This window comes from Carya illinoinensis, chromosome 14 (genome assembly GCF_018687715.1).
Source record: "Carya illinoinensis cultivar Pawnee chromosome 14, C.illinoinensisPawnee_v1, whole genome shotgun sequence".
Classification (NCBI taxonomy): domain Eukaryota; kingdom Viridiplantae; phylum Streptophyta; class Magnoliopsida; order Fagales; family Juglandaceae; genus Carya; species Carya illinoinensis.
In genome coordinates, this window is record NC_056765.1 from 30,263,802 (window position 1) to 30,286,598 (window position 22,797).

A 22,797-nucleotide genomic window follows, 5' to 3' on the forward strand; every position below is an offset into this window, starting at 1 on the left:
TATAGTATATTAGTAATACTACTAGCATAGTTATAGTATTGGTATTAACTCTATAACTATATATATTTAAATCAATGTATTTTATATTCTTTAACGTATAACTATAATATATAGTACTAGTATATATTAATAATTTTATACTTTATTACGTAATTTTCATTTAATAAGTCATTTAATTTTCCACGTTAATAATTAATCAAGGCTTGAGAGTCTCCTCTCTATTCTCTCTAAGGAATAGAGGTGGTGAAAAGGCAGTTATAACTAACTGCATGAGTGTGAGTGTGTGAGGTAGCCATGAATGTGAACTCGATCGGAGGAATGAAGGGATTGGAAGCTCAGTGGAAGAAACTGAGGTTATCGGAGGAGGAGAATGTGGTTGTAGATGTAGGCGAGGAGGCAGAAGAGGAGGTACGGGAGCAGGGAAAGAGGAGCGCCATCGGGAAGATCTGTATGGAGAGATCAGTTGGCAGTGAGATCATTTCCTCTACCATGGGGAAAATTTGGCACATCAGCAAACCTGCAGAATTCAGAGAGGTAGGAGATAATAAGTTTGTTATTATTTTTCGAACTCTTAGTGATAAAATGAGGGTGATGGATGGTAGACCTTGGTTGTTTGACAACCAACTATTTGCACTCCAAGAGTTTGATGTTTTTACACAGCCAAATGAGTGGAAGTTTGAGAGTGAGCCATTTTGGATTCAAATTCATAATTTACCAATGGCGTGTATGACTAAGGAGAAAGGGAGATTGATTGGTGAGACTCTTGGCAGGGTGAGGGAGGTGGATGTGCCAGTAGATGGGATAGGATGGCGAAAATACTTGAGATTTAGAGTGGAAATTGCTCTGAAGAAGGCTGTCGTGAGAGGGAAATGGATTAAAGTGAAGGGCCAAAATGTATGGGTAAATCTTAAGTATGAGAAAATGCCTAGACTATGTTTTCATTGCGGATGGTTGATTCATGGTGAGGAAGGTTGTGTAAATGGTACTAAGGGGAATGGTAGTGGTAAGAATGTGATGGAGCAGTATGGATCGTGGCTGAGGGCTGAAGGGGGACCAAAAAAGAAAGGTTATAGGAGTGCTGGGATAGAGAAGGAATGGGGGAAGAAAAGAGAGTAGTGATGGTGATAAAAAGGGAGAGGAGAGTGATTATTCTATGGGAGGTGGGTGGAGAATTGAAAAAATGGATGAGAAATGAGAGGATGAAATCGTGAGAGAAGAGAGGAGTAAGAACAATGGTGAAGAAGTTTCTGAGGGAGGGGGTGGGGAAATGAAGGGGGGAGGGGACAATAATATAGTGCTGAAGGTAATAGAGGTGGGGGAAAGTGTAGGGGAAAAAATAAAAGGGTTGATAGGGGAGGTATGTTTAGACAGTGAAGGGGAAGAAGAGAGGGTGGAGAAAAGTGGAAAAGAAGATAAAAAAAAAAAAAAAAAAAAAAAAATTGATGGAAAGGGAGGACTTAGTCTTGACACAAAATCTGAGCCTTGAAGGGGTAGAGAGTGAAAATAATCAAGAGCAAAGGAAGACATGGAAGAGGAGAGCAAGGGGAGCTGGAAAATTAGATGGGGAAGGGATGTTGGTTGAAAGAAAAAAGAGAAAGGTTGGAAAAATAGAGGAAGAGAGTGGTGATGTGGAAGAGGTTACAAAAAAGCAAAGAAAGGGGGGTGATGTTCCATTGTTAATGGCAGGTGCTGTGAAGCAGCCCTGCCAGGACCAATGAAGGCCCTAAGCTGGAACAGCTGAGGGCTTGGCAACCCTCGGACAGTTCAAGTCCTTTGCAAACTTGCAAAGGAGAGGAGACCAGATGTTGTTTTCATTATAGAAACAAAAGTTAGATCAAATAAATTGGAATTTGTGCAAAAGAAGTTGGGCATTGAGGGTTGTTTGGTGGTGGATCCGAGAGGGTTGAGTGAAGGGTTGGTAATGTTGTGGAAGGATGTGAAAATGTTTTGAACTAGGGTCATATTCTCAATGGCATATTAGTCTACGGGTGAAGGATAGAAGAGGGGGGGTCCTAAGTGGCTCCTGACTGGATTTTATGGGAATCCAGAAACTGCTAAGAAGGGGGTTTCTTGGGATCTATTACAAGCCATTAAGCCTTCAATTGAGGTTGGATGGTGTGTAATAGGGGATTTTAATGAAATTGTGTCTCAATGGGAGAAATTTGGGGGGGGGGGGGGGGAAGAAAGAAGGCAGGGTCAAATGGAAGATTTTAGAATTGCTCTAACGAATGGGGGGTTGAGTGATCTTGGTTGGAAGGGTCTGAAATATACATGGTGTAATGGCCATGAAGATGACTCTTTCGTGAAAGAAAGGCTAGACAGAGCAGTTGCTAATCAAGTGTGGAGAAGGGATTTTACAAGGGTAATTGTGGATATTGTGATTGCTTGGGGTTCTGATCATCTCCCTCTTCTGCTTACTTGCTTTAGAGAGGGGTCCTATATTGAGATAAGGAAAAAAATATTTTGATATGAAATGAGTTGGGATTTAGATGGGGAGTGTAAGGAAACTGTGTGTGGAGTATGGAAAGGAAATAACAGGGTGGAAGGAAAGTTGTGCAATGTTCAAAAGTGTCTTAATTCTTGTAGACAGGCTCTATGCTTGTGGTCAAAAGAAATGGATGCTAAGAGAGGTGACAATATTAAGAAACTTTCTGAGAGACTCAAAATTCTTAAAGAAGTGGAAGGGCCTGGTTATGCATCTGACATTAAAATGGTCAGTGGGGAGTTAGAAAAATTGTTGGAACAAGAGAATATATGGTGGAAACAAAGAGCTAAGGCTCATTGGCTGCAGAATGGAGATCGTAATTCAAAATTCTTCCATGCTTGTGCAAGCCAGAAGAAGAGGAAGAACTTGATTTGTGAAATTGTAAATTCACAAGGGTGTAATCTAAGGAAACCACCAAAAATTGAAGGGGCTTTTAGAGATTATTTTTTGGAAGTCTATACTTCAAGTGAGCCTTCCATTGGTGATATTGAAAGCTGTGTTGCTGAGATAGACCTAAAGATAAATAGGGAGATGAGGAAGGATTTTGAAGAGACTTTCAGGATGGGCGAGGGAGAAAGGGCCCTAAAACAAATGTCCCCATGGAAGGCCCCAGGGGCAAATGGGTTTGGGGCAGGATTTTATCAAAAGCATTGGGGTGTGGTAGGCAAGGAAGTGAGTGGTGCAGTCTTGGAATTCCTCAATGGGGGTTCTATAAGTGAAGATTTAAATCATACCCTTATTGCTTTGGTGCCAAAGGTGAAGGGGCCGAAGAATGTGATGGATTTTAGACCAATTAGCTTGTGCAATGTATTGTACAAGCTAATTTCAAAAGTTCTTGCTAATAGAGTTAAAAAGGTGCTGAATGTGGCAATTTTCCAAAATTAGAGTGCTTTCATCTCAGATAGGCTTATCACTGACAACATTTTGGTGGCATTTGAGTTATTACACTCGATGCAGTCAAAGCTCAAAGGGAAATTTGGGAACATGGCTATGAAAATTGATATGTCTAAGGCTTATGATAGAGTAGAGTGGCCTTTTCTGAAAGCTATGCTTCTCAAATTGGGATTTGGGGAAACAATTACAAGGCTTCTCATGGAGTGTGTGCAAACTGTCAGCTACTCAGTGGTGGTGAATGGTAGGCCAGGGAAGAAAATAATACCATCTAGGGGATTAAGGCAGGGTGATTCTCTCTCTCCCTATCTGTTCTTGATTTGTGCAAAGGGATTAAGTCAACTCTTCTTGAAAGCTGAGAGGGAAGGGACTCTAAAAGGAGTGGCACAGTGAGGATGGGTTTAAGGGTTAATCATCTGCTGTTTGCAGATGATTGTGTGATATTTGGCAAGGTGACTAATGAGGAATGGAGAAGCATTTATAATATACTTGAATGCTATGAAAAGGCATCAGGGCAGAAATTAAATAAGCAAAAGACTTCGATTTTCTTTAGTTCAAATACAAAGGAAAGTGTGAGGAAAGGAATGTTCATGGAGGCCGAGTCTTTTGTTTGTGACAGATATGAGAAATATCTTGGATTGCCTACTGTTGTTAGGAGATCAAAATATAATGCCCTAAGGGGACTTAAGGATAGGTATGGAGTAGGATACAAAATTGAAAAAATGGATTTCTATCAAAAGCTGGGAAGGAAGTTTTGATCAAGGCTGTACTACAATCTATTCCAACTTATACAATGAGTGTGTTTAAGTTGCCTCAAAGGTTATGTAAGGAAATTGAACAGTTATTTGCTCAATTCTAGTGGGCTCAATATAAAAGAGAAAAGGGGATTCATTGAAGGAAGTGGAGTTGCATGGGGCTGAGTAAATCAAGTGGAGGGTTGGGATTCAGACAACTTGAAGATTTCAATATGGCTATGCTTGCTAAGTGGAGATGTAGAATATTAAAGGATCCGAGTTCTTTGGTGGCAAGAGTTTTTAAAGAAAAATATTTCAGAAATTCTCAATTGCTTGAAGCTCAACTGGGAAAGTCTCCCTCTTTTATTTGGAGGAGTATTTGGTCAGCTTTGGGGGTAGTAAGGAGAGACATGATATGGAGAGTGGGAAATGGAAAGAATATAAAAATATGGGGACAAAAATGGTAGCCTAAACCTGTAACAGGATGTGTACAATCTCAAGTAAAAGTGTTACAAGCAGGGGCCAATGTATCTGAATTGATTGATGAAAATACAAAAGGATGGAAGGTGGAGCTTATGAGACAAATTTTCAATGAGGGGGAAGCAGATTCGATATTATCATTACCAATTTGGCCAACGGGAGCTAAGGATGGACTGACATGGGAGCATACTAAAGATGGAAAGTATTATGTTAGGAGTGCTTACCATATAGAGCAAGAGATAAGAAGGCAGAATGAGGGTGAGGTATCGAGAGCTCGGAATGAGGAAAAAACATGAAAACAAATATGGCATCTTGATGTTCCAGGGTGAGTTAAACATTTCCTATGGAAACTAATCAACAACATTCTTCCTACAAGGGTGAACTTAAGAAAGAGAATGATAGTTGAGGAAGCAATGTGCCCTATTTGTAAGCAAGATGAAGAAACTGTAATGCATGCTCTTTGGTGGTGCCCAGCAGCCTCTGATGTGTGGGCAGAGGAGGAGAGTCCTATTCAGAAATGGAGGGTTGGGGTGAATGACGTTTTTCAGCTTTGGAATGAGATGTTTTGTAAACTTACAACTGAGAATGTTGAGAAAATGGTGATGATGCTGAGAAATATATGGCACCGGAGAAATAAAGCCATTTTTGATAAGCAGGTGTTGGGTCCAGCTACTGTGATGTAGATGTCATTGGTAGGATATGAAAATTTCAAGCTAGCACGAAGAAGGCTGGAGGGTGAGGCTGAGCAAAAAATAGTTAAGGCTGGGAGTGGGAAAGGGAGGGGATGGAAGAAACCAGGGGGTTTGCAACTCAAAGCTAACTTTGATACAGTTATTAGTGTGGCCTCTCGGTGTATGGGTGTTGGGGTTGTCATAAGGGACTGTAATGGAGATGTTTTTGCTGCTAAATGTGCTAAAAGGCCATACAGTTGCCATGCTTTTGTTGTAGAATGTACTGCTCTTTGGGAAGCTATGGTGCTATGTGAGGATTTGGGATTAAGGGGTATGGTGTTTGAAGGGGATGCTAAGTGTGTAATAGATGCGGTAAAGAGACATGTGATGGATGATTCAAAGTTTGGTCACTTGGTGGAAGGTCTGCAGCAGAAACTGAAAATGTATAACAGGTGGGAAGTGGGTTTTGTTCACAGGGAGGGTAATGAGGTAGCTCATCAATTGGCTAAAATGGCTATGTTTGGGGATGATGATGTGTATTGGATAGAGGAGGGACCATAATCGGTTTCTAACCAGATATTCATAGACAAAATGTATACTGATACTAATACAAGTTGAATATGAATACAAAGTGATTTCTTTTCAAAAAAAAAAAGTCACTTAATTTTAATTTAGTATTTTAAATAAATTATTTTTATTAATCAATTTTTTTAAAAAGAAAGGTTGTATAAAATGGACTAGACATGACCGGACCGGTCTCTAGGGATGTCCGGTTGGGAAAAATGATAGATCAAAAATTTCGATCCATCACCCCACGGGACCTAACCTTGCTCATCCCTAAGTACAATTAGTATATGTAATTAACTTTGAAACAGAAGCTTTTGTTCTGATTAGGCAGAGGAGAGTGGAAAGCCCTCGAAGATGAGAGGCCGAGCGAGGACCCCCAGGTGCCCCTCCCCTCAACAGCCTCACCAAGAGTACAATCAACGGAATATGATACGGAGTTCTCAGAGCAGTGCAGCAACTTATCCTATATATCAGATCGATCGGTAGGAATGAATATATATGGTAAACATGGAGACTGAAAAATAATCATTCTGTTCGGATGTGTGTGTTGATCTGGTAAAGAAGTCAATTGGAACTAGAGAATTTCCAAAACCAGAACAAATTTTCCCTTGCATTCCAATTACCAATTTCACCAACTATACAGCATTTGTTTGTCATTGAATCCATGCGCCCCGGCCCCTTTCTTCTTTCTTATGCATCATAAAAATTCTATCATGTATTTGCCTATGAGAAGTAGCGGCTGCTGCTCAGTTGAACCAGCATTTTCATGAGGTTTGGAGGATGTCACAAGTGAACTGTCTGGACAGCTTGGGACACATCCTCTCTTCCGGGTTGTTCAAAATTCCTCTTATTGACTTCTTTGCTCCAATTCAGCATTGTTTACGGGAACACCATTCTCAAGGATTAGGAGCATTTCCACCAGTGTTGACATTAGGACAGGAACTGAAGCACCACATAGGTGAAAGCTCATTAGCCGAAAGCTTCATGATAATGCAGGCATGATACTAAAACAATACTAGAATTGCAGCATATTTATACCTCTCCGCAGCATCTGTATCAACCTGTTCCAGTATGCGTGCCTATAAAGAGAGATTTGGCAGAAAACATAAATAAACATGCAGGCCAACAAGAAGGTAAGAAAATTCGAGAGAACATCCAGAGAAGCCAATGCAAACCTGCAAGAATGACTTCAATAGGATAACCAGAATCGACCCGTAGTCAAAGGCAGATACGATCCCAAGTTTTTGCTCCGTGTTCCTCATGGCGGCATTAGTCGCCAGGATCAAAGCATCATGTTTGCAAAACTGCCACACTTAACAGAGTGAGAGACCAGAAGGCTACAATAACACCTAATATCAATAAAATAATATACCATCTTAAATGGGCATACCCACCTTTAAAGCCATATTAACTCTCTGCTTATTGATTACCACTGTTATCGCTTCGTCCGTATCTGCTTCCGCCAGAATGCTACATATGGTACTAGTTTCTGCCCTATTTCCATCGCTTGCAGAATCACTCTCCTGACCCAAAATTTCAGTTTTCCGACAAAACAAGAGGTCGTCTAAGTTCTGTGAGACGTACCCTGGATTTCTTTCCCTTTTCTCAATTTCTTCACCACAGATTCTCTGAACATTCTTAATTGCTTCGTCTATCAGCAACATGGCGCTTTTTTCCCGGCACAGCCTCTGTATACGCTTGAGTTCGGTCCGAAGGATCTGGAAGAGTTCCATTCCTGAACTTTTTGCAGTTTCTTTCAGATTAGTCCATGCCTTTAAATGATCCTCAATTGCAGGACCTTCCTTGCATAACCAACGTACAAAAGCACCAGCATCAACCTCTTCTGCAGAAGTACTCCTTTCAGTTATATCACCAGCCGTCACATCAATAACTCTTCCCAAGAATCGCTCCAAAAGGAGACTAGAGCAGAAATCAGTCCTCTCTTGCGCGCTAACTATTTTCCAAGAATTCTCAGAAAGACAACGCAATGCGCAAGCACTACCCAGATTTGTTAACCATCGGAAAACCTCTTGAAGCTCTGAGGCGTCCAGAAGTAATATCGACTGGAGCGTCTGGTACAGCACATGTTCCTTAGGTATCAATGTCCTAAAGCGTTTTTGCAGCATTTTTGTTGTAAGAGTTTGCAACATTGTGAGATGATGAGGGGCGAAACAATCAATTGCCATAAACAATTGCAGGCAAGAACGAATTTTGTTAAGGATTTCAATGCGCTTATTATCTTTACACAATACTCGATTGCCTATATGTGAAGTAGACGACAGATTTCTCACAATCTTGCTGGCTGCACGAGAATCCACGGGTCCCCAATCCCCGGATTCTACCATTTGAACGAACTCTCTAGGAAGTCCTTGCGGCAAAAGGTCTCGTTCATACTCGGACAGACCTCCTAAATGTACATTGGTAATGTGCTCCAGGTTCGATTTATCTTCCGAAGACCTCGCTCCGCAGCAACAACACAGCCAAAACTTCCATTTCTTCGTCTCCTTAGCGAGTTCTATGGCTTCCTTCAAGACTTGCTTCGCAGTTTTCAAGTTATTCTTGTCCAAATGAGCTTCGAGTTCTTGGATTCCTATATTAAAGAATTCCATTCTTTTTTCATGACTCGTGGTGTTTTCCCAGTAAGTCCTAACTCGAGCCATCATTTCTACGTCGGTTGGGATCACATTCTTGAGAGCCCCGCGGGGCTGTCGTTTTACCGAGAACCCCTCCAAGATCTCCTGCTTTTTCCGTTCCAGAACTTCCAACTCGCTCCTTTTTCCCGGCCAGTTCATATCCCCAAGAGAAAGGATCTTGTCCGCGGATGCCTCGACGAGAGATTCGAGCTGCAGTCTCGCAATATCAATTTCCATGGCTTTTTTATCTTCAACTGGTTCCCTGGGTATGCTTATCATTAACCCGCGCAAGCATTCCTTGATGACGGCTTTGTACTCTAAAGCTGATGCTGTATGCTCGGCAATTTGGAAGAGCGCGGTGGCGTATAAGAGGGCGAGGCAGGGTGACATCGGGGCAAGCAATGCGGCTATGGAGGCGGAATTGGAAGCTCTGTCCAGGTGTTGGAGTTTGGGTTGATAGGAATTATGGTGGTCCTTGAATCGGGAAGCGAATTCGGAGTGAATACGGCTTCGGGTGGTGTGGGAAAGAACGCAGCCCGGATTCTGGGAAATGGACTCTTCGACGTCTCTCAATCTTCTGTCGAGTTCCTCAGAAGAATGCATCGTTACTACCGGAAGATCGAGAAAATCCGTCATCTGGTTCGGCCCCATCGTACGTGATTCTTGTTGATCTTGTGACAATTGTAAAGAGGATAATGCATGCAAAATTTTCGAAGCGTACGTTAAACTGATATGGCCTGGGGATCGAAGCAGTCGATATACATTGGAAGCGTACGTAAATTCTAACCATTTTCACTTTCTTGCATGGTTTTTCTTGTTTAGAAAAGTTATAAAATAAATAATAAATTTTATTCTTTTTATTGATTTAAATTTTTAAGATAAATGATAATTTTTTATAATAGAGGTATTTGAATCCTTATTCTATATTTTACCAATTTAATTAAATATTTTATGTGTTAAACTCATTTATTAAAAAAATCTACTCATTCATGAAGAGAATTAAAATATAAATTAAATAATAAATTTTACATTTTTTTCCATTAGTTTTAAAAAACAAACTATAATTTCTCAAGTACTTAGCATATTTTAATCTTTTATGTAGCTTCGTGCATATGCTTTCGGAGATTGGACTGATTTGTAATTATGAGCTTGAATGGTTAGCCCAAACAGGACAAGAGCTCCAAAATCATTGCATTGCTGGCCATGGGTTTTAACTTTTAAGTACTAAAGGTTTTCATTTGGATGAAGAAACGTGAAATTCTGTATTAATGCAATGAGTGGCTTTACAGCCCCCACACGGGGATCTCGACGGGGGATTCTGTCGGTATATTTTTTAAATATTTTTAAATAAATTTTTATAAAAGAATTTATAATATTATTTAAAAATATTTTTTTAATCATTAAGTAAAAAATAAATTATCAAGATCCCGTCGACACCAACATCCCTTCCTTCTCGAGTGAAGGTGAGGGTTTTTCTCTTTAAGTTTCCTAGTAAACTTAAGTGTTCTCTCCTCTTGGATTCGGTCTATGGAGGTCTGGGGATGGAGAGTGAGTTGTCCTCTTTGTGTGAAGGTCTGAAGTTGATAGAAGATGAGCAACAAGAGGTGGTGGTCAGCAATGAGGAGGTGTTGTCTTCTGTCAACAAAAGTAAGCATTGCATTATGTTCTGTGTGATGTCGGATAGAGAGGCTAACAGAGGTGCTATCAAGAGTACAATGATATGAGTGTGGCAAGTGGAAGGAAAGGCAATCATTAAGGATGTGGGGCAGAACAAGTTTTTACTTGTGTGCAAGAATGTGCAGACAAGAAGAGGATTCTAAAAGGGCGTCTGTGGTCTTTTGACAAGAATCTTGTTTGCAAGCAAGACTGTGAAAGTTTCACTTTCAGAAAGGAGATAATGTTTATAAAGGAACCTTTTTGGATTCAGTGTTATGATTTTCCTTTTGCAGGCATGAATCAAATCACTGGTTCAAACATTGGTTCATCTGTGGGGGAGGTTCTTCATGTGGATATAGACAGCAGTGGGATCTGCTGGGGCCAGTTTTTAAGGATAAAAGTAATGGTAGACATAACTAAACCTCTGGCGAGAGGTAGATTCCTTATGATAGGTGACAAAAAGCATTGGATTTCTTTCAAATATGAAAGGCTTCCAAACTTTTGTTATCATTATGGTAGGATTAATCATTCAGAAGGGCATTGTGATAATTTGGATCATGGAAAAGTTTCTAGTGCAGGTTTCGATCAGCAGTATGGTGCTTGACTGAGGGCAAGCACTAGGAATTCAATAACCATTCCAGTTAATGTTAGTGGTCTGTCATCTCCTAGTGGGTCATCGGAGAATATTCGACATGCAGATTCTGGTGGGTCTCAATGTCAATCAGCTAATAATGGCAAGGCTTCCATCGAGGTAGAAATCATGGTAGGAGATAAGGATCTTAATTTGTTAAAGGATGGTGAGAAAATTTCGGATGATTGCCTTAGAAAAGATGATGGGGTATCTAGATTTTGGAAAGTTGACTCACGTAGAATTGATACACCAGGAGCAATCCATGCAGAAGAGTTAAATGGGGTGGCTGCTTCTCCCTCGAAGGAAATACTTTCCAAGATAACGGCTGTTGACACTGGCCCTACAGTTTTTCTTTCTAAAAATAATATTCAGGATCTACGTGGAGAAGTAAGTAGCAACAAGTTAGAAAAGTTGGGAGGTAAAGGGGTGAGGCAGTTGAAAACCTGGAAAAAAAGAGCCCGAATAGGCCCATCTTGCCCTGGGCCTCAACCTTTAGAGGAGGATTTTGGCCTGCAATTCACAAAGGTCCATAAAAGGAAACTAGTTCCAGGTGATGAAGATGCAACTGTCAAGAAAGCTAAACAGTCAGGAGTGGTGCTGTTGGAGGAAGACAATGCAAAGCAGCCTCTGCCAACAGCCATGAAACTCTTAGTTTGGAACTGTAGAGGGCTTAGGAACCCTCATACAGTTCGAGAGCTTCACCTTCTGGTGAAAGAAAAGGTCCCACAGGTTGTGTTTATTTTTGAGACTAAATGCAACCGAGAGAGAGTAGAGAAGATCAGAAACAGATTGGGGTTAGCTCACAGTTTTGTAGTGGAAAGTAGGAGGAAGAGTGGGGGTCTGGCAATGATGTGGTGTGAGAAAACTTATGTCTCTTTGTTTTCGTATTCGAGGCATCATATTTCTTTAGAGCTATCTACTAAGGAGGGAGGAAGTAAGTGTCATGTTACTCATTTTTTTGGGGATTCTGTAGTGGAGAAAATGAGAGCTTGTTGGGATTTGCTTAGATTGCTGAGACCAGATAGTAACTGTCCTTGGTTGTGCATGGGTGATTTTAATGAGCTGTTGTCCAACGAGGAAAAGTATGGGGCAGCTGATAAACCTTTTTTTCAAATAGAAAGGTTCAGAGAGGCATTGGGTGAATGTGAGCTCAGTGACTTGGGTTTTATCAGCTTAAGGTTCACGTGGAGTAAAAAAAGAGAGGGAAGGGCTTTTTATCAAGGAAAGACTAGATAGGGCTTTTGGGAACTCAAGTTGGTCTAATATGTTTGATACCTCCTCTGTCCATGTGTTACCTGTCTTAACATCAGATCATGCACCACTATTAGTTCATTGTTTTAACTCTCAGGAGGAACAGCTAGTTCACAAAAACGTTTGTAGATATGAAGCTTTCTGGTCAAAGAAATAGGAATGCAAGGAAATTATTAAGAGGACCTGGTATTCCTTAAAGGGCAGAAACAATAGCTTGAAGAATGTCCAACATGCACTTGAAAGTTCTATGGTTCAGCTGCAAGCATGGGCAAAAAGGACTAGAGGTAATTAAAGGTATAGAATCAAAGAGAAGGCAAAATTGATCCAACATATGCAAAAACATAATACAGGTGAGTTCAATGGTCAAATTAAAGCTCTTCCAGAGGAAGTGGATGCCATTATGGAAGATGAGGAATTGAAGTAGGGACAGATAGCTAAACAGCAGTGGCTTAAGGGTGGAGATAGAAATTCAAAATTTTTTCATAAATGTGCATCTCAAAGAAGAAAAGTTAATTTGATTGAAAGAATTACTGATGACAGGGGGGAATTGGGCCACTAACCTAGCAGATGTTGGTAAAGCCTTTCAGTCTTACTATGAAAACCTGTTTTCATCTTCTAATCCTACTGGGTGTGAGGAAGCCTTGTAGGTAGTGAATAAGTTGATAACTCATGATATGAATCAGTAGTTGATGAAGAGATGTTCAGTAGAGGAAGTGAGGGCTGCAGTTTTTGACATGAATCCATTTGGGTCTCCTGACCCAGATGATTTTTCTGCAGGATTCTATCAGGATAATTGGCAGATTGTTGGTGAGGAAGTGTCAACTGCAGTGCAGGAAATTCTGGAAAATAGGAGAGGGGTAGCTGAGATTAATGAGACTTATATTGCTTTGATTCCTAAGAAGAAACTTCCAACTCTAGTCTCAAAATACAGACCCATTAGTTTATGTAATGTCATTTATAAGGTGGTTTCAAAGGTCCTTGCCAATAGATTGAAACTTTTTCTACCTTCCATTATCTCTCATTCTCAAAGTACCTTTGTTCCTGGGAGATTGATTTCTAATAACATTATAATGGCTTATGAAACAATGCATTCCATGAAACATAGAATGAGAAGCAAGAAGGAAGGGTACATGGCTTTGAAGTTGGATATGAGTAAGGCATATGATAGAATTGAATGGTCTTTCTTGAAAGTTGTCTTGATCAAGATGGGATTTAGCAAGGAGTGGACTGAGCTGGTTATGACATGCATGAGTACAATTAATTACTCCATTTTGATTAATGGCAGTCCACAGCAAAAGATTTGTCCTAAGAGAGGTTTGAGATAAGGGGATCCACTATCCCCTTATCTCTTCATCTTATGCTGGGAGGTACTTGGTCTATTGTTGGATCAAGCTGAAAAAAAGGGCCACATAACAGGTTTTCCTTTTGCTAGAGGGAGTTTATTGGTTAACCACCTCTTTTTTGCAGATGATAGTCTGCTATTCTGCAAGGCCAATGCTTTGGAGTGGAGTAGGCTCTTTGGCATCCTTTAAATGTATGAAAATGCTTCTGGTCAGAGGCTAAATATGGAAAAAATAGTAGTTTGTTTTAGCTACAACACAAGAGTTGAGGTGAGGTTATTCTAGCAGCAGCAGGTCTGGAGGAGGCCAAATCCTATGAGAAGTACTTGGGGTTGCCAGCTTATGTAGGGAAACATAAGTTAAATGCCTTCAAACCTGTCTTGGACAGCATAAGGGCACGAATGCAAAGTTGGTCTTTTAAGTTCTTATCTCAGGCAGAAAATGAGGTATTGCTTAAATCTGTCATATAGGTCATTCCTACTTATTGCATGAGTATTTTCAAACTTCCAAAAGCCATATTGAATGCCATAAATTCTTTAATGCAGAAATTTTGGTGGGGAATGAAAGGAGATAGATCAAAGGTTAGATGGCTCTCTTGGAAGACTCTAGGATCATCTAAGGAAGAGGGAGGTCTTGGTTATAGAGATTTTGAGAACTTTAATGTTGCTCTCTTAGCCAAGCAAGGTTGGAGACTTCTCAAACAACCTGATTCATTAGCAGCAAGAATTCTCAAAGCAAAGTACTTTCACAAATCATATTTCATGCAGGCTAAACTGGGAAGTAATCCTTCTTTTCTATAGAGGAGTTTCACTGCAGGAAGGGAGGTCTTAAGTGAAGGGATGTTTTGGTGTATTGGCAATGGTCATTCTGTTAGGATATAGAAGGAAAAATGGATTCCCAGGCCTACCTCATTTAAAGTTCAACCTCTTGTAAGAGTGTTGGATGAGAATTTGAAAGTATGCAGTCTAATTGACCAGTAGAGAGGTGAGTGGAAAGAAGCCTTGATACAAGAAGTTTTCAATCCTAAGGAGTCAGAGATGATTAGTAGGATTCCAATCAATATTACAAATACAAATGACAAACTGACATGGAGGTGTACAAAGGATGGTTCCTTCTCAGTAAAGAGTGCCTATTACTTGTTACGTGTGATGGAGGCTCATGACCAGGGGCAGTCTTCTTCTGCAATTCCACAGAATAAGAGCTGGACTATGATTTGGAGTTTGGGTGTTCCTAATGCAAACAAGATGCTGATCTGGAGGGCCTGTCATGATTCTCTGCCTACAAAGCTCAATTTATACAAGAAAAGGATAGTGGAGTCACCCTTATGTCCAATATGTCAATTGGAGCAGGAATCAGTTATGCATGTACTTTGGTCATGTGTTTCAGTCCAAGTTGTGTGGAGCTTGTGCTCACAGAAGCTGCAGAAAGGTGTGGTTAGAGATAATGATTTTAAGGAGATGTGGAGCCATATGATTTTTGACTGGATAGCAAGGAGCTAGATGAATTTGCAGCCACAGTATACCAAATTTGGAAGAGAATGAACAATTTCATTTTTGAAAACAAATTCTAGGAGTCAAGGAAGATAGTCGAGGTTGCAACTCAGGTTGTTTCTGATTACAGTGAGGCTAATGAAAAGGTTGCTGGGGTTCAGGATCGACCAAGTCTAAGTGTTCCTAATTGGAGTGCACCACCTTTAAATGTCTTCAAAGCCAATTGGGATGTTGCAGTTGATAAAGGTAAGTGCAAAATTGGTGTTGGTGTCATGATCAGAAACTGGGAGGGCAGAGTGGTGGCATCCTTAAGATCACCAAAAGACTATTTTCCTAATCCTCATTTAGCAGAATCTTATGGTGTTCTGAAAGCTATTCTTCTTTGCAAACAGTTGGAACTAACTCAAGTGATCTTTGAGGGAAATGCAAAGCAAGTTGTCTTAACTCTCAACAATCTAAACCAGGTTGAGTCCTCAACTGGGATGATTATGTCTGATGCTAAAGTTTTGTTAGGTTCTTTTGAAAGGTAGTCTGTAGTACATGTTTCTAGAGTCTGTAATAATGTGGCTCATGTTTTAGCCAAGGATGCTATTAAACTCTCTGAGGAGAGCATAACATTGGGGGACATTCCCTCGTGTATTCATCCATTTGGTTTATCAAGTTGAATAAAGTTGAATTGTTCTCTTCAACAAAAAGATCCCGTCGACATCTCCCATATGTAAGAGCAGTATTTCTCTAATGCAATATCTAGAAAGATTATACTAAAAAACAAACTTCAATGTATGACTTTAAAACTTGGGCACGTGCAATAGAGTTGTAAACTAGTCTGTGCATTCCCTTCTCTCAGATAATGTGAGTGTAACACCCAAACCACGGAGAAGCCCAACTTGACTTCGTTTTGATAAATAAATTTCTTCTTTTTTTTCCTCAATTTATCTCGTCCTCATCTGTTTTTATCTCTTACCATTTCTTCCACTTCCCCGACACTCTTTCTTCTCACCATTTCTCCCACTCTCTCATGGACTCTCTTTTTATTACTATTTAATATTTTATTATTACTTTTTTATTACTATTCACAACATACCTCAACAATTCTCAACACCCAAACCCAACCAGTCTCTCCTATCCGCTACAGACCAGTAGTTTCTTTTTCCCACCATGCCAACAGCACTGCCCCAGCACGAACCAACAACCAAAATCCATGCTCCAAGAGCAAACTAGCCATTGTTGCGAACCACCTTCCACCTCCAGACCATGCAAAACACACAATGGAAGCCACCAGCCGTGCTTAGTTGTAGCACCATGGGATAGCCCCCACGGCCCAACCCCTCTATGTCCTCAATGGAAACCAACCCCACGCACACGCCAACCTCAGTTGAAGGAGAACCAAACCAAGATCACCCACTGCCAAAGCTCCTCCACACTGTTGTAACCCTACACCAAGCACCGCCTAGGGCCTTGTTCCTTTTAGGATTGATACATTGTTTGGGACGCTGATTAGGTTGGGGGTATTTTTGTAATTTTCTTAAATATGTTCGTACATCTAGGGTTAGTATAAATACACATTATGTAACCCTACTTGACTGATAGTGAATTTCGTGCCACTCACTCCCTATAAATGTAGGCACATTGCCGAACCATGTTAAATCTCTATGTCGATTTTTATTTTTTCCTCTTTTGATCATTCTGTACAATTCATCAGCAATTACCGCATGTTTCACAACAACTGGTATCAAGAGTTCATGTCACGATGTCTGGGATCTCTTCTACAAAGTTTGACATGGTCAAGTTTGGCAGATCTGAAAATTTCAGATAATGGCAGAGAAGGATGAAAGATTTGTTAGTGCAGCAGGGCATGGTAAAGGCGTTATACAGAAAGCAACCGGTAGGCATGTGTAACAGCCCGCTAGAAATTCAATTGTGAAATTTCTATTAACTTTAGAAACCTCATGAAAACCTCATAAGTTTTCACGAATCCATTAATCGTATAGGTTTTTGTCTAACTACATAATTAGTATTATTATTTACTATAGTATCAGAAGTGTGTTTTTGATTATTGGAGATAGTTAGAAGTGTCAAAATGTATTATGATTTGTGTCATTAGACTCGGAAGGTTATTTAAAGTCTTATGGCGCAATAACATTTTTTCATATTTTCGGACAAAACGTCTGTTCAAAACTGTAGATATTATTGGATAAAAAGAAATATCTTGAGATAATTTTCGTGAATATTATTGGGTAAAAATATTTTGAGTTGATTTTTATAGATATTATTAGATAAAAATATCTTAAGTTGATTTTTTGTAAATATTATTGGATAGAATATTATGAGATAATCTTTTATAGATATTTTGGGTAGGAGAAAACTACACTCAACTCTCAACTCCAGCCTTATCATCTTTCTTATCTCGTCCATAAGTAACTCTAGCCATCACCTACAAACTTATCTTCATTTACACGTTCCTTTAAAAGAATATCAAATACTTTCTCTCGGACAGCTTTTAGGAGTTCTTTTGCACGCCCATTTCGAAGCTTTTGTAAGTATTTTATCATAAAGTCTCCTTCATATAAGTTGTTCCTTTTTTAGTCTAGTTTACATGGATATATTATTTGTCCCATTTGAAGATCATTTGGTCAGTCCAATATTATATAAACTATAAAAAGGTCATTCTGGGAGATAAACTGGAGAATATGTTATAGTTTGGAGTTTTTGACCAAGCTAATGAATAGATATTGGTCCGAAATTTTTATGGACCATTGTTAACATGTATATGTGATTATTGGTTGAGGATTTTTGCATGATTAAAGGTTTTGATGAAAGATTTTCTTAAATTTAGAAACTTAGAAACTGGAAGAAGAAAAACAGTTTCTATTTTGAGAAAGTTTAACTCTTTGGTGGTCTAAACCTATTCTAATGACTTTAATAATTTTATTGGAGGATCCTAATTATCTTATATACATGTTATATTATTATTTTGAAGATATTTGATGTTAGTTTCAAAGATATGAAATTTTATGCAAAGAGATATTCAGATAAGCCAAAGTGTGGATATTCTTGGCTAAATTTATGTTTTTGTTAATTTCTAACCATGTGATCTTGAATTAGAAGCTTATATATGTTTTAGGACATCTTTTTAAACCATGTGATGGTTTGGTTTGAAGATCATATATTTATAAGTCATAGATCAAGAGATTTATCAAAACTAGTTAAGGAAAAAGTTTCTGTTTTTGGACTAAGTGTAAAACCAAAAACTCCAAATGTTATTTTGTGATTTTGGTGACTTTAGTTTGATGATTTAAAGCATGGTTGATGTTAGGATGATATTATGAATATGTTAGAAGGAAGATTTGATTTTTGAAATTCTTGGAGATGTTTTGATTTAAGGTCAAAACTTGTGATTCAAATGCTTGGATCTTTTTACAAAAAAGTTTGGTGTTAATTATTAACTTTTTCTAAATGGATGTTTTAAGTATGGTTTTGAACTTAGAATTGGAAGATGTTTGTTGCAAAATTTAGGTTTAAGCATGAGTTTTGAAGTTGGAAGGAATTGTAACAAAAATCAAGGGAAATGGCTTATGGATGTTTCGGCCATAGTGTGTTCTTCATAGTTGTGTTTTGTTTTAAATTTTTCTGAGTTGATATTTAAGTTTATGACAAAATTTACATGAGGAATGTAAATTTTGGAAACTTTTGGAGTTAATATGCAAAATCCTTAAGTTATGGGTAAAACGGTCATTTTCCCACATGTAGAGAGTAAAATGAAAATTTTACTCTTTAAGTTCGTATTTTCCATATTTCAAATTATTAGTGATTTAGTTCTAACTTTTAGAAACACTAATTACAGTTCCTCGTGATCGCACTTGAAGTTTTATAAGAAACGTAGAGATCGAGGTAAGTTAGCTTTTAACTTACTAGCAGTCTACTGTGTATGTGTGCTAAGTAAAGGAACTACAGTGTATGTATGTGTGTTATCATATATGTCATGCCATGCCAAATTATCACGTAATTGTCTATTATACAGAATTTATTCTGTCATCAATTTTTTATCTGTTACATAATATATTCTATCATATATTACTGTACCTTACAAGTACGTCATGCTAAGTATGTCATCTATTACATGTATGTCAAGTCATGTAATATTCATTGTTGCAAGTATGTCATGTTAAATATGTTGTCTATTATATGTTATGTCATGTTACGAAATGTTTCTATCTCAATTTGGTCATGTATTTCAATTTATGTTCAAGTCACGTTATGTTACGTCAGGGCTTTAGTCATTTCGTATTCCAGTCACGTTTCATCTTGATTACTTATGTATGGGGTCACAACAATTGTGGCACATACACTACGTGAGACACAGCAATTGTGACACGTAGAATACATGGAGCCACAACAACTGTGGAGTATGTATTTAAGCAGTTAAAGAATAAGTTTTCGTAGAATACATGGGGCCACAACAACTGTGGAGTATGTATTTACACGTAGAATACATGGGGCCACAACAACTGTGGAGTATGTATTTTTCATGTTAAGTCAAGTTTGTATAGAATACATGGGGCCACAACAACTGTGGAGTATATATTTACACGTAGAATACATGGGGCCACAACAACTGTGGAGTATGTATTTTTCATGTTAATTCAAGTTTCAAAGCAAGTTCATGCTAAGTCAAGTTTCAGATCAAGTTCATGTCAACTCAAGTTCATTTCATGTTTCATTTTAAGTTATGTCAATTATGTTTTGTTGTACGCCAAGTTATACTTTAATTACTTATGAATTTGATTATGTATTTATGCTTTTACTGTTATCCATACATTATTAGCTTGTGTGGAAGTTTTTTGTTAACTTACTGAGATTTGTAATCAAATCTCACTTTGGTAGTCCCAACTACCATTCCCCCCGAATGGTAGATCTTGTTACAGGACCTGAAGGAGAATCGGGAGCTGATCAACTAGACACAGTTGACTAAGCGACGGTGCGACATAAATGTTAATATAGTAATTAACGTAAATTACTACTTGTACGATTGAGTTGCATCTCTAGTACTTTTTGGATCATAACCATTTTGAACTAGTGTTGTGATCTTAGTTGTTCAATAGATTTTTATGTAGAAAATATGTTTTAAGCATTTGGGATATTTTCAATTTGGTGCATAGTATTGCTAAAGAAAAAATTTATCCGCTGCGAACATTGCATATTGTTAGATGCATGTTAGGAATATTGCATCTTATATGTCAAGAACGGGGGCAGATAACCTTGTGTTGCATGTCTCGACGCTTCAAATGTCCGTCCGATCCCAAACGGAATTTGGGGGCGTCACAGCATGGACGACATGGATTGGAAGGAATTGGAAGCAAAGGCTATGGTGACTACTGGGTTTTGTTTGGCTGATGATGTGATGTATTACGTCATGGATAAGGATTCACGGGCAGAAGTTTGGTTGAAATTGGAAAGTCGGTATATGTCCAAGTCTTTGACGAACAAGCTCTATCTTGAGCAGAAATTGTATGGTCTTAAGATGTCAGAGGGCTCGGATTTGAGCCAACATATCAACGTGTTCAACCAGATCATCAATGATTTGAGGCAGGTTGATGTGAAGTTTGAAGACGAAGAGAAGGCGTTGATGTTACTGAATTCCCTACCGAATTCTCGTATATACGAAAATTCGGTTAAAACTTTGATGTGGGGAAAAGAAACTTTCGAATTGGAGGAGATCACAAGTGCTCTATTAGGTTTTCATCAGAGGAAGAAAGCCAGTGATGAGAATCCACAAGGTGAAAGGCTTGTGGTGAAGGGTAACCAAGAACGTGAGGGAAATAAGTCCCGGAGCAAATTGAGTAAAAATAAAGCTCAGTCTAAATCCATGAAGAGGAAGGACATAACGTGTTTTAAGTGCGGGACAAATTGGCGCATAAAACGGGACTATCTAGAGAAAAAGAAGGTGAATACAGAGAATAAAGATGGTCCATCAAATTCTGGGAATGTAGTGGAAGAAGAAGACTCAGAGAGAGGTGATAGGGATATACTTTCTGTTTCATCCAATTCAAATCATCTTGCAGATTCTTGGATTCTAGATTCAGCATGTTCTTATCACATGACACCTACAGGTTGGTAAATTCTGGTTCTGTTTTGATGGACAACGATGCTTCATGCAAAGTTGTTGAAATAGGAAATATCAAAATTAAAATGTTTGATGGTGTTATTGGAACGTTGTTTGATGTTAGACACATAGCAGATTTAAGGATGAATATGATTTCACTGGGCACTTTAGATTGTAATGGGTATAGTTACAAATTTGCAAGTGGAGTCACGAATGTGAGTAAAGGTGTCTTAACGATGATGAAGGAGCAAAAATTATCTGAAAACATTTATACACTGCAAGGTACTACAGTTGTTGGTGGAGCTGCAACTAAAAAGTTTGAGTCAGACTATACAGTCTTGTGGCATATGCAATTAGGCCATATGGGTGAGCGTGGGATGATGGAGCTTCATAAGAGAAATATATTGAAGGGTGTCGAAACATGCAAGCTTGATTTATGCAAGTATTGTGTTCTTGGGAAACATAATAGAGTGCAATTCAAGACAGGCACACACAAGATAAAGGGGATTCTTGACTATGTTGATACATATGCTTAGGGGCCAGTAAGGGTAGCATCACGGGGAGGACATATGTATTTTGTGAGTTTTATTGATGATTACTTACGAAAAGTTTGGGTGTACTTCATGCAACACAAGTTAGAAACGTTTGCCAAATTTAAGTTGTGGAAAGTTGAAGTAGAAAACCAGACAGTGAGAAAGAACAAATGCCTCAGGTCCGACAATGGCACTGAGTATACAGATTCAAAGTTCATGGAGTTGTGTGAGCAGCATGGGATTAAGAGACACTTCATAGTACGCAATACACCACAGCAAAACGATGTGGTGGAAATGATGAACAGAACAATAGCTAAGAGAGCTTGGTGTCTCAGGTTGAATGTAGGGCTTGCAAAGAACTTCTGGACAGAAGCAATGAATATGGCATGTTTCTTGATTAACAAATCACCGAGGGCAGCACTAGATGGGAAAGTAGCAAAGGAGATACAGACAGGCAGTGCGGTAGACTACTTTGGTTTGAGAGTGTTTGGATGTCCAACCTATGTGCATGTTTCTAGTGAGGAAAGATCCAAGTTTGATGTGAAGTCTAGACAATGTATCTTTCTAGGATATCAGAAATGGGTGAAAGACTTCAAGCTTTGGGATCTGAAGGCAAACAATGTGATGATCAATAGAGATGTGATTTTTTATGAAAAAACAATGTTACAACGTACTCGGGAAGAAGAGAAGCAAGTGCCAAAAAATTGCAGCACCAATAAACATGTGGTGCAAGTGGAGCTAGAAAACCATGGCAAAAAAAAAACAATGTTCAGAATGCAGAGAATTCTAGCTCGGAGATCAACAGCATCACAGTATAGCCATAGACAGGCCTAGACGTACTATCAGGCCAGCTTCTAGGTATTGTTTTGAGAATATGGTTTCTTATGCACTCATTACTAGTAGCGGGGATCCTACTACTTTTCAGTAGGTAGTACACAGCCAAGAGAAAAGTAGATGGATGAGAGCTATGGTGTAGGAGATTGCGTCTCTGCATAAAAATCAGACATGGGAGTTGGTGGAACTTCCAAAGGGGAAGAGAGTAATAGGGTGCAAATGTGTGTATAAGAAAAAAAGAAACAGTATCAGGAAAAGAGGGGAAAAAGTTCAAGACTCATCCAGTAGCAAAGAGTTACTTGCAGAGGAAAAAGGTTGACTATGATGAGATCTTCTCTCCTATGGTCAAACACACTTCTATTAGGGCAGTGTTCGGTTTGGTAGCACATTTTGGTATGTAGTTAAAGTAGATGAATGTAAAGACATCTTTTCTTCATGGTGATTTAGAGGAGCAGATTTACATAGTACAGTCAGAAGAGTTCAGTCAACCTGAATAGG

General features: G+C 38.9%; 3 protein-coding genes across 3 annotated transcripts; 2 read left to right on the top strand and 1 right to left on the bottom strand.

The window, feature by feature from the left end:
- The first annotated feature begins 5,273 nt into the window (after positions 1–5,273).
- Positions 5,274–5,822, top strand: LOC122293807. Its single transcript, XM_043102268.1, has one exon. The coding sequence runs from the start codon at positions 5,274–5,276 to the stop codon at positions 5,820–5,822; it is 549 nt and encodes a 182-aa protein (XP_042958202.1).
- A 618-nt stretch (positions 5,823–6,440) lies between these two features.
- LOC122294890 lies at positions 6,441–9,283 on the bottom strand. Its single transcript, XM_043103874.1, has 4 exons — positions 7,223–9,283; positions 7,004–7,132; positions 6,867–6,907; positions 6,441–6,770 (listed from the first exon to the last, which is right to left on the bottom strand). Exons 1-4 carry the CDS (start codon positions 9,110–9,112, stop codon positions 6,725–6,727), a joined length of 2,106 nt encoding a protein of 701 aa, XP_042959808.1. The 5' UTR covers positions 9,113–9,283; the 3' UTR covers positions 6,441–6,724.
- Positions 9,284–14,376: 5,093 nt separating this feature from the next.
- LOC122293808 lies at positions 14,377–15,359 on the top strand. Its single transcript, XM_043102269.1, has 2 exons — positions 14,377–14,772; positions 14,910–15,359. The coding sequence occupies exons 1-2, from the start codon at positions 14,377–14,379 to the stop codon at positions 15,357–15,359; spliced, it is 846 nt and encodes a 281-aa protein (XP_042958203.1).
- The last annotated feature ends 7,438 nt before the right edge of the window (positions 15,360–22,797 follow it).